At 33.4% G+C, this 23,956-nt stretch overlaps 1 protein-coding gene across 2 annotated transcripts in view; it reads left to right on the top strand.

Moving 5' to 3' along the window:
* LOC108965699 (somatostatin receptor type 5-like) overlaps window positions 1–20,212 on the top strand; it is a 45,324-nt gene extending 25,112 nt beyond the window's left edge. For both annotated transcript variants that reach the window (XM_018928278.1, XM_018928277.1), the window contains one exon: window positions 17,621–20,212. In XM_018928278.1, coding sequence (XP_018783823.1) covers window positions 17,770–19,401 — 1,632 coding nt within the window. In that variant the 5' untranslated portion in view covers window positions 17,621–17,769 and the 3' untranslated portion in view covers window positions 19,402–20,212. The remainder of the gene's footprint in view (window positions 1–17,620) is intronic.
* The last annotated feature ends 3,744 nt before the right edge of the window (window positions 20,213–23,956 follow it).

Genomic DNA, 23,956 nt, shown 5'->3' with positions numbered 1-23,956 from the left:
TTTTTGATTTTTTTTTTTTTTTTTAATAAAATTGAAAAAACTGCCCAACATTTTTTTCTAGACTGGAATTCCCCATGAATTGAATTGACTATAAAATTATGCATGCTTATTTAGATAGTATGAGTGTATGTGAAAACAATCGCTCAGAATACCTAAATTGAAACTCAGATCAAAAGAATATAGTTTATTGTTCATCTGCGTGAGTTCACAGCTAAAATATATAATATTCTTGGATAATAACAAAGCCTGCAATCCTAAAATTAGGCCGTAACCCAACAAAGCTGAGGAACAGTAAGGAAATATGTAAAGTTTTGTATAATATTAATTTTTCGACCATTGTTTTATCGCTCCAAACACACAAAAATCTTTCAAGTATATATAACTCAGCAAAAATCACAGCAAATGAAACGGTAATCCGCTTATAAAAGGTGTTAACAAAAACTTAACAATCCACAAACATAGCAACAATTTTAATCCACAGCTTAAAAAGGACAGTGTTTATGTTATTTTGACAAATCTAGTACGCTTACAGTAGCTTTGTACGCAATGATATGGATAAAGCTGTTATAAAAGTTTTGCAATCCAGTTTGCAGCCATATTTATTTTTGTCGATTGTGCAACATTCATTTACCTGTTATTGTTTACAGAATTTGTATTTATTTGTCTTTTCATTACATAATTTTTTTTTTTTTAGCCAAATGCTTTTAATGCAGTTTGGTTTGTTCACCGGCTGCCTTCACGCATTGCGTAACTCATACGCTGTGTCGCACAATATATTACAAACTCAATTGTTTTTGCTAGCGTTCGTTTTGTGCTACTGACAAGCACGTACGCGTAAGTAAACAAGCATTTTGATATTTTCGCGTTCACTGATAACCACACTTTGTTGCCGTTTGGCGGTTGGGTGACCGCAGTGCGCTCATAAATAATCTGCGTACTATTCGGCATTTTTTATTTTCCTGTTTCGTTGTTTTATTTTATTTATTGTTTTTGTCTCTGTGGCTTATAATTTTGTACACAAAACTAAAAAACAGTCGGTTTTCTGTTTGATATACATTAGTCCCACACCAGCTATATATTGTATTTGCCGTGCCGTCCTGCTTTATTTGCAAGTTTTTCTTTTTTAAACTTCGCTTCATTTACACACCCTTTCTACTTATGTACTCTCATTGCTTACAAATAAATTATTTATATTTCTCGCTTATTTTGTCGCGCTTTGTTGTTTTTCCGTCTGTGGCGTTTTTATTTTCAACTATTTCGCTGAAAAGTACTCCTCGTTTATCAGATATGCTTCACCTTTGGTACATTTTACCTTAATCTTAACATTCCCGCCCTTTATCAAAGTTAGTTTTAGAGTTTTCGTCTATTCAAATATCAAAGAAAAATATGTTGCTGGATAAAATTTCAAAGAATGCTCACAAATTTACTTCATTTTACTAACTTGGAGAAGAAATATTATTTAGAAAGTACACATGAACTTTTTAATGTTATGCTGCAATGGTAAACAAGTCTATAAAACAAACTTTTATGAGAATGAGCTGAATTTTCGATTATACTTACAAACAAAGCGGCTTTGTAAAATGTAAGCAATATTTTCTTTGATTTAAATTTGCTATACTATCAGCATTAATGTGAAAATGAATACAAGTCTAATAGTATAAGAGAGTACAGCGGAAGTAAGAGTTATTTATATACAATTCCTTCTTTATTATGATTTCTTTATAGTAAAGGGTTCGAACTGAAGAGAGACATTTGTGCTCGTATGACAGCTTCATTCTACTGTAATTCAAGCTGGAAAATTTTCAAGATATTATAGTACTGCTGGCGGTTTTTACCATGAAAATAAAATTGAACAATGAGTTTGCTTGAAATTTTAATCAATTTAATATTTTATTTTATTTTATTTAGATTTTTATTTTTTTATTCTATTTTATTTTATAAATTTCATCTTGAGTTATTTATTGTAAGCTCGTATGTGTACAATGTAGTCTGGGGAAAAGGCAATAAAGATATTAAAGTGATTAAAATGTTTGTATGACTGCTTAGTAAAAATTTCATTCGAACTACTTCCCTCGGGCGTATTCATAAGTCTTCTTTGAAATCACTGAATTCTGAATTATACTATACAAAAATATTTTAAAAGTCTTGAAGTCTATGGCTTAAAACTTTACTGTCCAATATTCAAATGTATTTGTGTGAGTCTTAAATCACATTTCTACCATTTGCAATGCTATGTAAAATATAAATATATGTATATGGTTATAAAAAAACATTATTCTTTAATTTTTTCGCCTTGATAATTTCCTGCAGACAAGGCGAGTGGGAGAAGATGAAGTTACTTAAAACAAACGCCATTATTTCTCTCACTAAAATAACCCATACAAATAACTACTTTAACAAATACATATTTTTCGCTACTACAATTTACATTATCCATATTAAAGTTGCTTTATTATCATCGTAAAATTTTCCATAGCAGCAAAGCTGAAATTCTTTCTATTAAATAAACCAAGAAAGTTGATTAGCAACAACACTTAAACGATTATTTCGGCACGAGTGGCACCAAACACACACAAAAAAGATTGTGCAAAATCGCTGACAAATCATTTATGGCGAGCATAAAATAGTAATGCAAAAATCATAAGCACTAAATGGCTAAGCAAAGCACAAATAACAAGCAACGAAGTAAGGCGAAAAGCAATGTGGAAGGACGTAAATAAGTTATACCACGAAATCAGCAAATATTTATTTATTTACGGAGATGTATGAAGTAATAAAATGCAATCGCTTAAATCGCCAATTTGGCGACACTTCCACATAATCCAGCAAAAATCTGCTGCTGATACTTTTTTACGGCTTTTATGAGTTGTTAAGCTGCTTTTGTTTATATTACGTGGCAAGCTTGTTGGTTTGTTTTGTTTTGTTGCGCTACTTTGTGGGATTTATTATCTGGTAAGACAATAGACAGTGGGCGAGTGAAATATATATGCATAAGCTGGGTGCTTTATATATAAATATTTATGTAAGTTTGTGTGCGGTTTTATAAAGTAAGGTGAACTACAAGAATAAAGAAAACTTGTATAATAAAATTGTAGGCGGTAAAATTCAAAAATTTGCTATTTGGATAAAATAAACACAATACAAGTGTGTGTTAAATAAGTTATGAACATGAAGAGTCATAATAAATTTGTTATGCAATAAAATTTATTGCAGACATGTGACGCTATTTTGGAATTAATAATATAACAAGTCACTTTTAATTGCTAAGTTAAGGGCTTTAATAAAGTCGAAAATATTCAGAATATAAGAAGCAAATGAAGCACAGAAATTAACTATTTTTTTTTTTAAATTTTTTAAATCGACTCAAAGGTTATTCTATTAGCAAACAACATTGACAACCACTAATTTTATATATTACCCAGTCAAATCAAGCGTCTTCACATTATCGAGTCCGCTACAGTTACGTGTACATGAGTTTAGGTTCAATGTTACTCATACGCACAGGTGATATGACATTCCAAATTAATGGCTACATAGTTATATATATACAATTTTTTTATTGTGTTCAAATGTTAGTTATACTCCCTGCCGTAAATGAAAATAAAAGACATATATTTTGTTTCAAAACTTCAATAAAATAAGTCTTAAAGCTGAGTAGCATTTTTATTTCTCATACAGAACCATTAACTTAAGGAAAATTGCACACATATTCCCCAAATAACTTAAAAAACTTCTGGGTAGCAATTATAATTTATGGAGGCATTTACAGTAAAGCATAGCTTCAAAATTGATTTTGCTGTTTTGTTTGCAAAATTTTTTTTGAGGAAAATTATATCTTTACAAAATACACAAGGCCAAAATGTGAATCATACGCTCGACCCCAGTGATAGTATGGATTCTATTATTTTATTATGATAACGAACGTAAATTATTTATTTTGGAAAATTCTATGGACAGGTGGTGCCAATGTATGGTATCACTCACAACTGCATATATTGCATCTATAGTAGAAAGTTTTGCAAGGAATTTAAAGTAAACATAACACAAAATTATTATTCAAAAGTTGATATTCACCAAATACCCGTGGCCGAAATGTTGCTCATACGCACCGGCGTATGTGATAAAAAACATTTAAAATGTTCTTATGATTAAATAATAAAAGTTGTTCAACCTAATACATGTTGGTGTACAGTCTTTCCAATGACAAAACACGCAATTAACTATTAAAAACCAATTTCATAATTAAATAATATCTAACATCATCTCATCACTTACCTGAATTCTCAAGTGCTCATTGAGTGAAGTGAATTAGTATTTCTTAGCAGAGTATCTATAATATGTGAAAATAATGAAGTTAAGGCAAGTGTATGATTGCCTTTAAATATTCAGACCAACTACTAAGTAAACACAATTGATTAATTGAAACATGTTATGCGCCGAGTTTTTAGAAGTAATAAATTAATAACACAATTACAACCATTGCACTATACAATGCGGTGCGCTGAGAAATAGAGGTCACTGCTAGTGATCACACGACGAGCTGATATGTCAGCAAGCGTTAAAGCTATGTTGTTCACACACATAATGAATTGCAAACAAATAGTGCATTAGCGTAAATAAGTTCGCACAGTAGGCAACATATTTAAGTAAAATGGCTTATTGATATGAGCTACTTGTGCATAAATATATAATATATGAGAATAGTAGGAAAAAAATGTCGCGCCAATTTGTAAAAGATACACTTATATAACTCTTAGAGTCCGCTTAGCAGGCATTGTAACATAATTTCCACTTTCCACAATAAAATCGAAAGAGAATTTGCTTTTCATAAGTATTTGTAGGGTGACCAGCTTAATAAATATAAAATTTCATAAAATTCAATCAACTGTCTGAACTGGTCTGAAGAAGAAGAGTATGAGAAGAACTCCTATCTCATACTCTGTGTCTAATATTTACACTAGGCGGTCCGTTGAAATAATCTTTGTCATTTGGTTTTCAAGGAGAAATGGTATTTTCAGCTGATTTTATTATTGAGTCTTCGTATATGATTCTTGTAAAAGTTCTTATGCGGGTAGATAGTGCGATAAAAAAGATCTTTACTATTTTTCTTTATCTTCTTTACCTATTTTCATATCAATATTGTTTTTAAATATATGCAATTATGGAATATTAGGATGGTATTTCCATCATTCTTCCATTTCTTATCTGGATCGATCAGTGATAAAGCGTCAGTACAAATTCGATCAAATTTGTTTCCTTAATTTTTGTTTGCGAAACTCTTTCTCCTTTCGCAGTTACTCTCCTACAAATTGGATTGGTTTAATGTAACTATTAGTGCGCGCATTATTTTTAAAAGAATTTGTTAAAATCTGTAGCATTTGCTCATCAAATGTGTCCATCAATTAACATCAAACTAACGAAAGTTGTAAAATATGCAGCATGAAATCAGTGAAAACCATTTCGATAGACCATTTGGACTTAAGGAAGTGCAAGCACAACTAGTTTTAAATTCACAAATTTTGTTCGACAAACAGGTGATGCGTTTGGATCTATGCTTATGATACGGAAACAGCGGATTAGTTAGCCCATTGTCATGGCAAAAGTGAGCCAAGCCGGAAAAAACACGTCTAAATAGATCAAAAATCAAAATTGTGTAAACTGGTTTCTCGGAAACTGCCTCAAGGTATGGTATTTGCGTGTTATGCATTGCTTACGTGGGCTATTCATAAAAAAGGTTGGAATTATTTTGTATACTGCATCGATTCTTCGTGACTTTTTCGCTAAATTTTAAACCAATATCGTGCAGCAATCACCTTATTCTTCTAATATAGTAATTCAGGCTACTCAGCAAACTCAAACGACCACTCCGGAGGAAGCATTTTGAGTCAACTGAAGACATTAGACGTGAATCGATACGCGAATTGAAGCCTGTTCCGAAAATGGAATTTAACAACTGTTTCGAGGATTGGAAAAAATTTTGGGACAAGTGTATTAGGGCCAAGGGAGATTACTTTGGCATAAAGGGATTTTGGTTGAAGGGGACGACATAGATTTTGAAGAATAGTTGAAGAATTTTAAAGTTATGCCCACACTTAATATTTTCTAATAAACATACTTTATCGTAAGCTATTTGGGTATGGATCAATCTCCACTTTGGGTACATTCTTTCGACTTGGAAGGTCACTAGACTTTGCTACACTCAGGCTAAAAAATTAACATATAAATAAGAAAACTCTTAAAGTTTGGTGTATTGAGGTTCGACTACACCCCAAAGGTTTGTAGAAATAAAATAAAATAAAATAAAGAAGGTTCTTTAGGTTACATGGGCCTATATATTTCTTCAGAAATTCACGAAGAAGTTTCAGAAATCCCATTAGTAACATAAGCCATTTATAAAAGTCATGCTTCGAAATATTTGCTGCAGTCTGGATGAGCTTATTAGATATACTTGAAAAAATATGCATGTATACATACGAGTATTAAAATGTAGTAAAATAAATATATACCATATCCATATTGCAGAGATATCTTTCTGTCAGCACTCCATTGCCATGTGCTAGGCCAAAATGAAATAATAGCAACAACAACAACAACATACAATAAATCACATTTTGAATAAACAAATCTACATTTTAATATTCATGACTTTATGCGTGAGTGATGGCAAAAAGCAGTTCTTATTGTTGATATTGCCGCATTTTTGTTGTAGTTGTAGCCTACTGGCATTCGCTACCTGTACACAGCTATATACGCATATGAGCAAGCCAAAAAACCAAATAGGAAAGCAAAAAGGACAGCAAACGTGTGAAGCAGCTGCCACCTGCCGCACAACGGTGCCGGCGAATGAGTAGAGGCACATAAATTTACATACAAAAGTGTGTCAGAGGCACAAAGAAAAGTAGCACAAAACAATAAAACAACAACAAACTAATGTATCTAATTTGCTTTGTGTGAATGCCTGTGGCGCAACAAGCGCCTAGGTTTCGACTAATTTAACACACCACCTACACAAAACGGCGAGGTGACTATAAGCTTGTTGTTGTTGTAAGCATATGGCATTAAATTTGTTGTTGCTCTTTGCTGCCACTAATGATAACTTGTGAAGAAAATTATGGGCATACGCTTGACTGGCTGGGCTTGTAATAGCGTACATACGTGCAACGTGACTTGACGGCCGCTAGCAACAGCAACAAAAACATTTATTTGTACGCCACAGCAGGTTTTGCTAGCGCAGATTTTACTCGGCCTGTTGCTGCGCCGCATGAACAGCTGTTTGTTTTTTGTGTAATTTGCATAAACAGTGCATTTGGCACGTGTGGCAAGTGTTGGAATCGACTAACATTTCGCTGTTGCCAGTTGATCGGTGGCGCGGATGTTTGGTGAATTGCTACCGAACTGTACATATATTGCGCGTGGCAAGTGGCAAGCATTTCGACACTGTTTAATTGTAATGCAGAGATTGCATGCGGCATGCCACAAATGATAGGGAAGAATTGCAATTTCCTGCTATGCCTTAAATTGTAGGCGACACGCTTGCAAAGTTGAGAAAAAAATAAACTTTTTACTGCATTTGTTGTGTTGTGGCATGCCGCATGGCATTTATTTGGCAGCATAAAAAGTAAATATATGTATATATACATATATGTGTGTGCGTGTGTTGTGCTTTCAGTAAATGATTGTTCCAATATTTGTTTCGTCACCTGCTAGCTCTTAATTGTTGTTGTGCACTTGTTATGGTTTTTGTTGTAATTGATTTTCCATGTTATGAAATCCTTTCAGCTGCTGTGACATTTAACGAGACGAGAAATTCTGGCAAAGAAATTCAAAAATAATTGCATTTACATTCAAATATTTTACACACACACACACATATACCCACAGCTTTTCATTTTTCCGTTAACATGCTTTCTTCGTATACGAAAATGTGCATCAAAAGCTCGAAGCTTATAGAAAGTGTAAACAGAGTGCGAACATCAATAAACAAATATGTGAAATCGAAGTGCAAATTTTCACTTCACCTTTGGGGCTAACACAGAGTTCGTAAGATTAAATTCAACGTCGTATGAGCAGCATTTACCAAAAAAAAAAAAAAAGTCTCAACAACAACAAAATGAAAACTTGAAAGAGCGAGCTACAACAGCAATATTTTGATTCACAGCAGGTTGCATTATCCCTGCCACAAAGTATTCCAATATGTGGCATGTGACATTTCCTCAATATTCAATACATCAATTTGTGCTCCTGTGGCAGGCAGTAAGCTGTTAGCTCGAGCATCTGCTTCGGCTTTGCAACTTTCAAGCTGTTTAACGCTTAGCTGCGTAAGGATTGCCAAAGTGATTAGATTGAATATATGATGTATGTATATACTTGCTTCAGTAATATATATGCATATGAGTATATGTACTAGGTTGGTTTTTAAACATTTTTAAACAAAAATGTTTGAAACAGATTTCATGAAGCTGAAACTTTTAACGATACTTTGTAGCCTGGTATCTTACACCTGTGACATTTGAATTCAAACTCCTTGCGTCCCAGAATTTGGAGAATTATTTTTTTTTTAGGTTGGTAGTACTGTCAGTCACATTTATGTCAAAATATTCATTAGTGTGTGAGATACGTGTCGTTTTGTGAGCTGCTAAAAGTGACTTTTCGTTTTTTGCGATGTCGAAATTTGTTGAGCAAAGAATTTGCATTAAATGATCACTTCGTCAAAAACTCAACCCATATCGTTCCGCAACCACCGTGTTCACCTGATCTGGCGCCGTGCGCTCAAAAGACGCTCCAGGGACACCGTTTTTATACGATAGAGAAGATTCAAGCCGCAGCCAAGGCGCAACTGAAGGCCATCCCGAAAAGTGACTACAACCAGTGTTTCGAAGATTGGAAAATCCGTTGGCATAACATACTACATCTAGTGGGGATTCCCTTAAATGGGATGAAATTTATTTGGAAGAATAAATAAATAATTTTCAAAATAAATATTATGTCACCTTATTTTTTGGGCACAGACACACATCGCTAACACTTGTAGATGTAATATTCGCTTCACTAGCACATTTTCTGTAAATTTTATATTTGGAAATACATATGTACATCTGTTTTGTCCCCACCAAAAAATACTGAAAAGAAAAGTGAAACAGGAGAAGCTTTAGTAGGTAATTTATGCCAAGTTTTGTAAAGTTATCATGTAAAACAAAGTTTTTCTCATATATCTGTTTAGTGTTTGTATATATAACTTATGTATTGATTTCTCACAACGCTATTACACATAAAAACATATAGACCAGAACCGAAGGAATTCTTTTACGAAAAAACTATCGTCAAAATTTGAAGAAATTAAAATATAACAGACTTTGATGTATCTACATTGATCCATCTGATGGAAGAACTGATCTATATTTCTTATTTAATGAAGATAATAATGTTCAACTCTCTTAATAACCCTCAAACGATTTGTACTATATATCAACATCAGTTTGTAGGTATTCAATCAATTAGAATGTAAGTCAAATCCAGACTTCACAGCTAAATAGTTACCTCGCTGCAAATAATTTAACTTGCTTGAATTATTCATCAACTTATATAGATGTATTACAGTATGCTCGTACAATAATTCACATTTATGTTTGAACTCTATTTTACGTTCGGTAATTGTTTCGCACCAGTACCTTAATGTGTGTTACAAATACACCTTCGTTGCACTTTCAGTCATTTTTAGCTCGTAACCAATTCATATTGCTCTTCTGGTCACATGAACTGCTGAGCTGCTAGTTATCTTTGGAAAGTCACTCATTGGTTTATCGAAGCAATTTTACGCTTGAGTATGCACTGTTAGCATTTAAGATGTATATACTATGTGCTATATACATATACAAACTCATTTATGGTTACACGAGCATAAGTTTAGTTTCTGTGCGTCTCCTCCAAGTGATTGATTTTTAAAGTGAAAAACCAATAAGATAAATATAAAATCGAAACAGCTTAAGAACAGTTCCAATACAAAAAAATCTATATAATAGCCGAAAAAATTTATTTTTGAAATCTAGAAATTTGGATGGCAACATCAAGAAAAATTTTTGGTTATAAAAAATCCTTCAATCTGGTTCATTTCATATTTTCCTCCTGTTTAGTTAAATGATATATAATACAAGTTAGAAAATTTTGTAAGTATGGCAACACTGTTCAAAAATATATTTTAGTTATAAAAAATCCTCAAACCTTGTTTATTCTATGTTGTCCTATTTATTTCGTTATATTTGATTATTTAATCCATGTTAAAGCATCTTGAAAGTATGGCAACACTGTTCAAAAAATATATTTTAGTTATAAAAAACCCTTCAATTTGGTTAATTCCACGTTTTCTCTTTGATTTGGCTATATTATGTTATTTATTTCGCGTTAGGAAATTTAGAAGTATGGCAACACTGTTCAAAAATTATATTTTAGTTATAAAAAATTCATAATTTTTTTTTTCTTGTTGTCCTGTTGATTAGATGACATTATTTAATATAAACCGCACTGTAAATTTCATTATTTATTTCAAAAATTTTGGAGCCAGTTGGCAACTTCTAAATATATTAAATAAATAATAATGGCAACCATTAATTTTTGTTGTTATTTAGGCTGGCTCTATATATTAAATTGTATAATATATATTTCCTTTCCTGATTTCTGGCCCACTTACAAATAGTTTAAGAACGATATAAAATTTTTTAATAGAAAGAAATGATCGATATTTATGTTTTAATAATTATGTATCTGAAATACTCCGTCCTATTATATGCCGATATAAGTATATGTAAATATAAATCGATAATATGAACCAAGTCGTATTTTATTTCTGACATTTGAAAAGCTTTAAGCCTTATCGATAATTCAGTATATCGATTTCTTAACTTATCGATTTTTTGTATATCGATATTTTTTATATTTATATAAAATTCAATTCGAATTCATTTAAGGCTTTCCAGAGTTCAGATGCACCTTTTAAATCAGAAAATACTTTTCCTACACAATTTTACTAACAGTTATTTTACATAACTCTTGACGCCAGTGCAACCCATAACTCTGCTTTTATTGCTTTAGCTCACAAAGTCTTCAGTAGCCACGTACTGAAATGTGAAATTGAGAAATTCTACCAACTCCATTTTGGTAATACGAAAATTCCCATTGCCAACAGCAAATTTTTGGCAAATACGATTTTATGCTCAATTTATTGCCTCCGGCCATTCAAAGTAATGACTACTTGTATGCACAGGTACATTACTTGCAAATACACATATGTACTTATAGTATGCAAGCAAAACACCGAAATGCAAGTTGAGGGAGCTCAAAACACATGTGACCATGTAAGCAACCAAAAGCAGTTGTTGTTGGTAATTGCAAACTTGCCACAAGCTACTGCAAAGAAGCTTAGATGTTGTGAAAGGTGTCCATCGAGTTAGGTGAGAGCATAGTGAAATTTTGTGCATTTTTGTGTTGCCAGAGCGTATATGAATATCGTGTTAATAGTTATTGTACTCACATAGGTATACAACAACAATAAGCACTAACGAAAGAGTCGTATTTTTATTGAGCAAAAATACTTGAGAACAAATCTTGTGGTAGAAGTCAGCAATTTAATAAGTGGGTTGGAAAAACATATAACAAATGTGGGTGGGTCTGTGCGCATAACAATTTTATATTTTGCTGGAAGCTACATTACGCAATCATAATAAACTTTTATATATAGAAGTCGTAGTACTTGTTCAATTGAACTTATATAATAACAATCACTACTTATTAGTTAAAGTAATCCCAGCACACTAACGAAAAAAACACTTGTAAAGAGACTACCTGTAACTTCTAACTCCCTTACTCTATTCGCTGAATGAAAATGTCCATACTTATGTTTGGACCCAAGCAAACAATTTATCTCGATGTAAATAAAATCTTCAGTAATTTCACAGACAATTCTCACTTTCGTTTCAGTATACATTGTATTGGCGCGCAGGTCTGACAAGTGAGTATCTGTTTGAATAAGAATAAATTTTAGTACAAATACATTCTTTGTCTATACATTGAAATAAATGTTATAAAAATTTTGAGTATAAAATCTCTGACGTCCATTCTTGACTAAATAGCTACAAAGCTGATATAGACAACGGTATGAAAATATGAAAAAAATAACAATTAAGCTAGAGTAACAGAAATATATAGTGAGTCGCGAAGCAAAAGTTATGATGTACACTATTCTATGATAGCGCCATCAATGGCACCTTATAACTAACAACAATAGCAGGCAAACCAAACATGCTCTCACTACCAAGCAACAAGTGATGAATATTTTCGACAGATCGCAAAAACATTTTTTCCATCTAAATAATGCATTCATGTGTCTGAAAATTGCTTTCCTTGCGAATAAACTCATATAGTATATTCCCGTAAGTAGTACGGTTACAAACAATAGGTGCCCACTTCATAATTCACCTGTCGGACTTAGAAATTGTCTACTATGAATAAGTCCGCCCCACCATGTGGCACGTGTCCACCCACATAAAATATGCTACAAAATATATTACGCCTAAATAGCGTGGCGTGTTCGCTAAAAGTGACTATGAAAAAGGAAAGGGGAAAAGAAGAAACACACAAAACACCACGCACCAACGAGTGAGATAAGTAAAAAAGGTACAAAACACTTTTTGGGGGCAATAATAAATAAGATAAGCGCAAATATGCCACCGCGGGTCAAGCTAAACAACACATCGGCGCGCACAAAACGACTGCTGCACTTGTACACTCAGACTACTGCCATGACACACTCTAATAAAGAGTCGACACATAACGAAACGGAAGTAGAAGAGAGCATGAAAAACCTTGCAGTTGACAGTGTCGAGTTCAGTGGCAGGCCAATTGTATTGCGAATGTGTTGGGTTAGTGTCAGAGTGTCAACTTAGAGCACGTGGCAACACGTATATGTCACAACACAAAGTAGCTTTTAAGAAAGGAGTACATATATGTATATGTATGTACACTTCTACCCACACATGTATGCATTATATCTGCCCACTAAAATCCTAGCTAGATTTTATTATATTGCCTGAGCATTTATGACCATCGGCACTGATTCAATTCCCATTCGATGGACAACAGATTTATAGGCGAAAAAAATAAATAAATATTGCAGAGTTTTATTCTTTTTAATTACATAAATATATAACCATGTACACTAAGTACCTACCGGTCAATGAATATAAGCTTATATAAGCGTAGTAAATTCTAAATTTGCACTTTTATTTTGATGTTGAGAGCATTTGCAGCAGACCCTGAAGCTAGTTGCTATGCTATCAAAGTTGTCAGCAAACTACTATGGAAAAGTGTATGGAGTGAGATTTTATGTGAGTTGCAGAGAGTACTGCTACTTTTATTGTTCGATAGAAATTTAACTCGCACTAGAGCCAGGTAATATATGAAAAGCGATGATAAACTATGTTTTGTTTGGACGTCGCTAGTCAATAAGGAACATTAAGAAGAAAGATAAAGGGGGCGAGAGAGAAAGGAAAGAGAAGGAGATAGAGAGACAACAAGAAAACGAAAGACAAGACATCGCAGCTGATTGAAAAAACGGAAACCCTGGCTCACACCGTCTTTCTTATGAACAGCTATCTAACCAAAGCCGGCATCCCAACGCTTCCGCAGGCGCCCCACAGCCCAGATGTTTCTGTCCCGGACTTTTTTGTTTCTTTGCCTGAAAAGGCCGATGAAAGGCAAGCATTTTGAGTCGACAGAGAAGATCCAAATAGCATGCACATCGGCTCTCAAGACTATTCCAGAGAATGCCTTCCCTGATGCCTCAATGCTTGAAAATCACGCAGGCACTGTACATTCAAACTACCATGCTGACAATATCAGAAAAGGAGCTAAGAAGCTTTAGCTATTAACGACTTGCATCTAAATATATGCAACATAAGAGCATTAAGTAGTAGCACAAAATTATCTTCATATTAGCTTACATCTTTTTTAACTGCGCATAATATCCGTTTATACTTATTTTATGCTCATTTATTTCATTTATGTTAATATTATAGATATGGTACTAATACAGTAAGGGTAACAAGTAATCTATCACAGGTGTTTTATCTAAGCTAATTTCCCAGATTACACTCACAAATTTTCATTTCAAAAACTTTAAGTCTCTTTATTTGGTATTTAAAATATCTATGTACGAAAATGAATGGCAACATTGTACTTTATGCGCTTAAAGAATGTAGGCTCACCTGAAACATTTTTTGGTATAATATAGGGTGCCTTTATTATGAAGGAAATCATGTATTGTACAACCAGCCTTCCAAAGTAAACAAGACTTTAAAAAAACAGAACAAATGATTTTTTCGGCAGAATTAATTTATTTTATTCGAAATAATCTCCTTCTGCTTCAATACTGCTTTTTGCAGGATCCAAAGGCATGTCGAATGAGTGTTTTACCTTGGTGGCGTCTACATAACGCTTTCCTTTCATGAGCAAAAGCATTTTTTCGAAAAGGAAGAAATCGCACGGTGCCATATAAGGGGAATACGGGGAGTTCTTAATGGTTAAATGTGATTTTTGACAAATAATCGGTCCGGATAAGATGTCCTTCGAATGTTGGATTCGGAGTAATTTTTGGTCGTCAGTCAATTTGTGTGGAACAAACCGTGCACACATCTTTCCTAAGCCCAAATGTTCGGTCAAAATGCGATAAATCTATGTTTTGGAGATATTCAATTCTATTTATATAAATTTCAGTGCTTTCAGGGCTGATTTTTGATGAACACACCTACAGATTCGATGGAATTTTCGGTGATCACGGTTTTTCATTGGCTCACATGTTGATCGACATGTATGTTTTGGTAAAAGTTTTACAAATTTTAAAACAAAGTTTAATGTTAACTCTTTGTTCGAAGCTCATTTTGGCATCGATAGCACAAACATTCTGACACTTAAAATGCAATAACTTCACTTCCAATAAATGAAATATCATAAAAGTCATAAGTCAAAAGAAATACATATATGACACCACCAGGGGGCTTCCTGTTTACTTTGCCCTGTAGAGGCATCAGAGACTGTCCAGTCTTAATTGTATCCAAAAAAAAAAAAAAAAAAAAAAAAAAAAAAAAAAAAAAAAAAAAAAAAAAAAAAAAAAAAAAAAAAAAAAAAAATTGTGAACTGGACTGAGCGGCTGGACCTTATGAGAAACAACTGATCCTAGAAATATAGCAACATTTTGTTTCAAACAATAAAATTCGGTATTTTATTTTATGCTCGTTTGAACCTTTAAACTACACCCTTTATTTATAGCCTAGCGGATACTGGTGATTTGTATGAATATTTGTCTGTAATACTTACGTTTTGCCAACGGGGATTTTAATACTGTCTGAAGGACGTTACTATTTCAACAAAAGCGGCTTAAAAACGGACGGCTATAAACTCATGAGGGTTCTTTCGATAGCTTATATCTATCTATTGCTTTCTATCTATTATGCTTTCTATCGTTAAATATATATTTTTTCTATTTTTTGAAATGAAAGATTATTTACTTAGTCACACTTAAACGGCGCCAACTAAGTATACACATTCCCATATATTTACTGCAACTTACATAACTAATAGGTATATGATATAAATTTCTACCTTTAAGAGTTTAACGCAAACCTTATGCTTTATTACAATTTTTCTCAGAAATAAAAAGAACTGTGTGTGCATGCTTAAGCCTGCTCGTGACACTTTTGTTTACTATACTCTCGTATACTGTGTAAACACCTTTGATTGAAAGCCAAATTAAAAGCATCCACATAAGGTATGAGTAAACAAACGTATGGTTGAGTGTTCAACAAGTTCAACGTGGCATAAAGTGTGATTACACGTTAATTGAAAGCAGTAATCTGATATAATCAAAGGCTGGCACAAGGTCTTATGGCTTCATGTTTTAATGCGCAAGAAAATAAAGAAAACACAGGAGGAAGAGAAAGTGAGAATTACTTCGCATTATGCGGTTTTCTAAGAAGTGTTCCTTTAAGTAAGGAATGTTTTAGTAAAATATATTGAAACATTTTCATGTATAATATAATCTTCAGTAGGTTATAGTTACACTACACGTCACTACGTTGTTGCATTCCAAAGAATCATGTGCAATACAAAAATATTCGAAAAACGCTAATTATTCTTCATTAATATTTTATCAAACGCCTTCGAAATCACTCAACATTAATCTATTAAGCTTTTGTGTACGAAGTGTTAACTGAAATATGTTGCCACATACCAACTCTTAAACCCTGTTGTCATTTCCTTGTCTTCCTGTTCAGCGCATGCATTTCTCCAACAACTTCTGTCCACATGTGAGTTAATAATTTATGAGCAGACATTTTCTTATATCTGGAGTACGTAGCACGTACTATAGCAGTTGGTAGAATGATTCACAAGCTCAAAGGCATTCGTGTGACTTTGCTTTTGTGCGTAAAGTAAAACTTTTCCTGTTACGTTTGAAATAATTGCCGTTAACTGATTTATTTTATGACAACAAACCACTTTATTGTTTTCTCTTTTGGTTTTGTTGGTTTGCCCACCAAGGCTATTTGAGTGCTAATTTTCACAATATGTGAACGTATTTTATGGGGTCACAGTGAGTGTAAACTCAGAAAAGCAATTGTGCATATATACTCGAAGAGTCGCACGTGTCAGGAAGTCAAGAAGTTTTATTGCAATGAAATTGTTTGTTATTAGTAAATTTATAAGTAAAGACAATTGGTTTTAGTAGTTTGTCGGACGGGAAAACACTACCGGATGCCGTAGAAGTGAAGGCAACTTTATTAACTGTTCGGCATATGTATTTAACAGGGGATGTTTTAATCTCTTTAATATGATTTCTTCTTGAACATGAATATCTATATTTAAATGTTTGTATTTTCAAATAAAATTCCAAAAGAAAGCTTTTTCTATAAAACATCCCGAGTTTCAAAGGCGATGGAAGTACTTTAGAAAGTTCATCAAAAGTTTCATTACTCTATAGATACCAGCTTGTAAGGATAGGAGCTCCATAATAAATATATTATTACCTCGAATTTAAGCTAACGACGATAGTTAGACTTGGAGAAATTTGGGTGGGGTGAAGATATTGCACTCGAGGAAGTTATTTGTTGAAGGAAGGAGGAAGTTGAAAGTTTGGAATAAATGGGGAGTTAACAGCCACAGATTATAAATTTTTTTTATAATTCAAAAATAAATATAATCCAAACTAGCCGTCGGCGTTTAATATGCCCAGTAGTATCGAGAACAGGATTTACGGTGGGATTACTAAACTCTTCGTCGTCAGAGTTATTTAAAACTCTGAAAGTTAAACGTGCTCTAAATTAACTTTAAACATTTCTTCACTCACAGAAACATCATCTCACCAAGTTCAGATATAGGCATTGTCTGACGAAATCTTAAAATCAAACTAGTATAATTATTAAGCTGTAAAAGGAAAATTTTATTGTTTGTTGGCTCAAACTATATTAATAGTTTCCCTTTCGCTTCTCAATGAGCTACTTTGAGACAATCAAATTATAACATTTCTGCTTTCGAATTAAAGAAATAAATATTTTTATATATATATTTTTTTTTACAGATGGTATAAGATGGCACTTGGTTCTCATAACTTGATGCTTTTGCACTTACCGACCTACGCCAAAACGTAACTCAACTAAGTGCAGTGAGACACAAAATTAGCAGAAAAGCTTTGAAGGCAGCAAAATTTGTCGAAGAACATCCAACAAAATGGAGTACAACATATCGAATTTATTCTACATCTGCCTACTGGCGAGCTTTATGTCACAATACGCACAAGCTGGGAAAACAGAAGCCAGCGAACCGCCTGCTGGGCAGGAGCATGGCAGCGCTAGCTTGGCTATGGCACGCGCTCGAGCGCTGGCGAACATACAAGAACAACTCTTACCGAATTTGAATCTCTTACAATTGGAGGCAAATGAGTTTCTTAGTCGCGTCAATGGCGCCATCTATAATATGACCTTCAACGAGACTTTCGAAGAGGAGATGATGTGTCACAATGGGCAGAATGCGATTGCCAATCTGGTCACGATGATACTCTATGCACTCGTTTGCATTATTGGGCTCTTCGGCAATACACTCGTTATTTATGTGGTGCTGCGTTTTTCGAAAATGCAAACAGTCACCAATATTTATATACTCAATCTGGCCATAGCCGATGAATGCTTTCTGATTGGCATACCAATACTCTTGTATACAATGCAAATCGGCAGATGGCCATTTGACGATTATGTGTGTAAAGCTTATATGGTGAGCACGTCAATAACACAATTTACATCGTCGATATTCTTGCTGATCATGTCAGCCGATCGTTATATAGCCGTTTGTCATCCGATATCATCGCCACGCTATCGTACGCCGTTCGTATCGAAATTGGTCTCGGGTTTTGCTTGGCTGACGTCGGTGCTACTTATGTTGCCCGTGATACTGTTCGCCAACACGGTGCAGTCGAATGAGGATCACGTGTCGTGCAACATTAAGTGGCCCGAAGCACAAAATACACAATCGGGTACCACATTTATACTGTACACACTGACATTGGGCTTTGCCACACCGCTTACCTTCATCTTGATCTTCTACTTTCTCGTTATACGCAAATTGCATACGGTCGGTCCAAAGCAAAAGTCCAAAGAGAAGAAGCGCTCTCACCGCAAGGTGACCAAACTGGTGCTAACAGTGATTACAGTATACATACTGTGTTGGCTACCCTATTGGATATCACAGTTGGCGCTCATCTATTCGTCGCCAAGCAAATGTGCATCGCGACTCGAGATCACCATCTTCCTACTAGCCGGCTGTCTCGGCTATTCGAACTCGGCCATGAACCCCATTTTATATGCATTTTTGAGCGACAATTTCAAGAAGAGCTTCCTAAAAGCTTGCACTTGTGCAACTCGTAAGGATGTCAATGCCCAGTTACAATTGGAGAATAGTCTCTTTCCAAAGTTCGGCAAAAATCGTCAATCGGATCGTTTATTCTCACCGAAGAAGGCCAAACAGAAGAAGTTGCTGGTAACGCGTAATAATAATGCGACAAATATGCACAACGCGGCTTCAACAACAACCACGACAACGACGAATACAACAACAACTAGCAATAATAGTGCCGCCAATCAAATTGTTACTTACCCGGATCCTCAGACAAGCAATTTGCCGACATTGAAGACGCCGCTTAAGACAGCTAACCAACAAGCCGCTGGGAACGTTGTGCCGGGCACAAATGCAACCGTGCTTTTAGTGCCGGACACATCGTGCGCAGATGTGTTGGAACATCAAGTTGCCGCGAAGCCGATTGATACCGATATGAGTTGTAAAGCGCCAGTGTTGCACACGGACTTATAAGACTTGGCTATGGGTGGACGTACGCCAGTCGAGACCATTGTCTATGTGGCAAAGAGATGAGTATCAGCAAGAGAGTTCCGAAATGAAGAGTTGATATGAGTGCGAGTTATGACAAGGAAATGAGGTTTAGAAAGTTTATAGAGTGAACAAGTAAGTTGTGTAATTAAAAGATCGGCTTCTACCTAGCGGAAGCATGTGGATAGATGAAAATCTTAAAAGCAGAGTGGAAGAACTGGTTGGTATAATTTGAATATAATTGAAGTCACTTAAATATTTAGGGAAAGTATAGAAGGCATTGATATCTCATAAAGCACTAAGTAGAGTAGGAGGAAATGAGATGAGTTTTGTGATAAAACTAGCGCTATTTATGCAATTTCGACTTGAAGATATTGTACTGATTAACTAAAATAAACGAAGTCAAATCATAAGCTTAATTTGAAAAGCGTTTAGAGCAAAAAGAGTATGTTTAGTATTCCAAATATTTAATATTAGGAGCTTTACTCATAAGTATGCTGTAAAAGGTATATGATCAACCATCAATTCATCGATTATTACAGGGCTTAACAAACTATAACCAAAAGCTTTTAATCGTAAAAGCTTTGAAAGCTCTCCGCGTTTGTACAGAAGTTTCAAGGCAGTTAGCAGCAAGTAATTTTACCTCCAATAACAGCATATAACTCAGTTGGATACTAGATAACAGATTTAGATTGTCCGCTATGGTATCCTTTTTATACGATATCAAAGCTTCAAAGCACTTTTTTAAACCAAAATTAAAGTAAATTTCGAAAAAAATGTATGTAAATAGCTGTAACGAAAACCATAAACTATTTTTTTATAAGCTTCCAAAACTTTAATTTTTTGAAAATCTTCCGAAACTCAAATGTTTTGAAAACTTTCAAAACTTTAACTTTTTAAAATACTTTTAAATACCCAAGAACTTTTTTTTTACTTTAGATAGCTTTTAAAATGTGACACAAAAATCTTGAACCATTTCTTAATGACAATAAAAGTCCCCGCAAGTATAATGATCTCAAGCTTTGAGCTTTTAAGTTTACTCGGTCTCTTCAATTTTAATAATAAATCGATTCGTGCAACCTCGTACGGTTCTAATTTTTAAAGCATAACTATAAGATATTTTCAGTATTGAAACTGGTTGACAGGTTTAACAAGTGTTAAAAGCTTGCTTGCAGCTTAGAGAAAACGTTCAATTATCTTTTTCACCACACTCATTCTCTTCACCTTTGCCCAAGTCTTTTGGTTCTGTTGTGATATTTGCACATGGCTTACGAAAAACAGTTTCGCTTTAAAAATAAAAATAAATAAATATTGTAGATGTTAAACTAAAGTTTGTATTAAATTAAGATAATAAAAATCAGCAAAAAAATTTAATATTAATTAAATTTTCAATAGCACTCCACATGTGAACGTTTAAAAAATAAAAAATTTTAAATTTTAAGTGATTAAAGAAAAGCTAAAGTCATAAACCAAATATTAACGTTCTCAATAAAACGTCGATCGAATTTATCTGTAATTGCAGTGTTAGATTCTATAGTGAAATAAATAAATTCTCAAATTTTCACACAATAAGTATTATCGACTAAGCAGGTTCTTAAGTTTAAGTTTGTAATGAAACTAAGGAACTTTATGTGTGTGATATGTTACATTTTAATATTTATATAAAAAAAAAATATAAATTAAAATAAAAATACTTTAAGCTGCTAAATTGAATGACGAACTTGTAATATAGAAACTTAAAAAAAAAAAAAAAATTTATATTCATATGTACATATATATGTTTATATAATGTTCAAACTTCTTTTATTGTAAATTAGTATAACCTTCTAAAATATTATTAAAAATATAAATAAAATAGATTACTTAAGTTTCATATTATATTCAGCTTTTTATATAACAAACTATGTAGCTTTGGAAATATAATTTTGGTTTATATTATATATTTTTAAATTGTGTAATGCCTTGCGAAATTATGAATCAAAAACATTAATTATCAAATTATTTTGTATGAATAAAGGCCTAAAGGCCTTTAAAATGAAAATAAGTATAAAATGTTGAAATATTTTTAATTAAACATGTATTTTAATATTAGCTAGAAATAATGTTTAGAATTTTAATTGTAATATAAAATAATTTAAATGTATTAAAATTAAATCAGTAACTCCAAAAAAATATTTTTATTTTTTATTTTTGGCATTATGAAGGTGAAAAAGTAGTAGTTTTCTATTTCAACCATATCAATGGGTTTTAAGATCACGTAAGTCAGGATTAAATTATTTTAAATTTCAAAAAAGAATAAAGCATAGCATTTTTGTATAAATAGAAGAGTTACTGCTAAACAAATGTGAAGAACTCTGTTCAGCTTCTTAGCTAGTTATTGTATTAGTTTGTCAAAAAATAGCTTCATTGGATTTACCAGTACTCGGAAGCAACTGGCATAACTCTTATATATTGGTCTAATGAAGAGTAAGTACAGTAAGAAACATTTATAGCTCATTACTGTTTTAGCCTATTATTCGAATTAAGGTTTATTAAAATAATAAAATAATTATAGAAAAAAAGTATATTGGAATTTTGAACTGAAGACGCAACATCAGTACATGAAACTAACGCTATGCACTGAAGAGTCTGATGATATATGGTATGCGGTTATGTGTCAGCAATGCTCTTCAACTCATTGCTGTCCCGCATATGTCAATTGTAAGTGCTTACGCCGTTAGTGCTGTCAATCAGTTGTAATTCGATCAATTGTATTTATATCCACTTATCAAATTATATCTAATAAGTTGCCACTTAGAATAAAGGAAAAAGAGAATACACAATTTTTTGGCAAAATTCGTTATTTTTTATTAAATATAGTCTCTTTTTCTTTTCGATACCACTTTTGTAGCACAATTTGGCCTACGCTTCCAAATTGGTCTCCGTTCCTGCGATAACCTCTTCATTGGAGGAAAATTTCGGCAGTTATCTTTTGAGATAGGAAAACAGGAAATGGTCACTGGAAATCAGATCAGCAGAATAAGATGGATGCGGAAGCAACCCAAAATCCAATTCATAGGTTTATAAGATCGTTTTCACTGACTTGTGTCACGGTGCATTGACTTGGTGAAACAGCACTTTTTTAAGGCGGCTGTTGGCGGTTCTTCTCTTTTCAAAGTAAGCAATAAAAATTATTCTATGCGCATCCCAAAATACAGACGCTATAGCCAACCGATTGTTGCGTTTTTCTGCGCTTTGGAGGTGGTTCATCGTGTGCAGTCCATTCAGATGACTTCCGAATGGAGTTCGGACTGAAATGGTGTAGCCATATTTCATCTATTATCACATATCGCTGCAAACAATCGATTTTGTTATGTTTGAACATCTCCAAATACTGCTTCGAATCAACAAATCGGCGTTGTTTTAGATAAACAGTGAGCTAACACTTTGCACAGAGCTTTCTCATACCCAAATATTCGTTGATTTACACATTCAGTTGATGTATTTAGAGTTCTTCTATCTCAAACAACTTCGCTTTACAGTCATCCAAAAGTCCAAACTCACCTTGATGATTAATTTTTCTGAGACAGCGTCCGAAAACTGTTTAACAAGCCCTGTTTGCAACAGTTCTTTTTTCCTTTTGAAAAAACATTATTTTATTAACACCTCAAACTCCTTTTTCTCATTATTTTTTTTTTCACAATAACTAAAGTTGCTTGATTCAAAATGATATAATACACAAACTAATAATCTGACACTTTTGAACTTTATACACCCGTCTGTCTTCTGAAAGTTAAGGAAAACTTAAAATTATATAGATTTAGGCCGGGGACTATGTATGAAAAGATGTAATGGTGAGCTGGAGCTTACAGAATATACATATGTAGTTCCGTTTAATTCTGCGCACAATTAAAATTAAATGAGGTTGTTAATAAATACACTAAATGTGTTGGATAATTCTGATGTATTTCAAATTTGGATCTGGAGCGAAGTGATTACTTCTTTCTGTCTTCTGGCTCAACAGAAGCTTGTGACAATCGACTGTGTCAATGCCAAAATGGCAACCAGTTAACAAACAAAATAATGTCCATTCGACCAAAATCAGACTTTTCAAGTATTATGCTTGAGATGGTTTGTAAAACTCTCTTATAAAAGTACAAGGTCTCTTCTATAATCGCCGTAGAAGAGTTTTATGTTCACTACCTAATTAACTATATATACACTTTGTCTGAGGTAGTAATCCTCAGGAACTATTAAGAATTACTTAAATTTTTCAAACCCACTCTTCGTAGCTTTCAACTCCATTAATTTAACTTCATTTCTGGCAATCTTCGGATCATATGATCGAGCTCTTTCTCCACTGGCACAAGCACTGAAAGTGTAATTTGAAATTAAGACAAAAACAAGAAATTCACCATTCACAAGAAAACCCGCAACTATTAATAGCAGGCAATATGAGTAAGTATATATGGATCTGTTAGCTGTAAGAAAACAATAACCATACCATAAAACACAACCACAGCAACAATGGTCGGGATAACAATGAAGCGCGCCGACGAAT

Source organism: Bactrocera latifrons, unplaced genomic scaffold, assembly GCF_001853355.1.
Source record: "Bactrocera latifrons isolate USDA-ARS-PBARC rearing strain unplaced genomic scaffold, ASM185335v1 scaffold_146, whole genome shotgun sequence".
Taxonomy (NCBI): domain Eukaryota; kingdom Metazoa; phylum Arthropoda; class Insecta; order Diptera; family Tephritidae; genus Bactrocera; species Bactrocera latifrons.
Note: the sequence above shows the minus strand (reverse complement) of the source record. Positions and strands in the feature narration are given on the sequence as shown.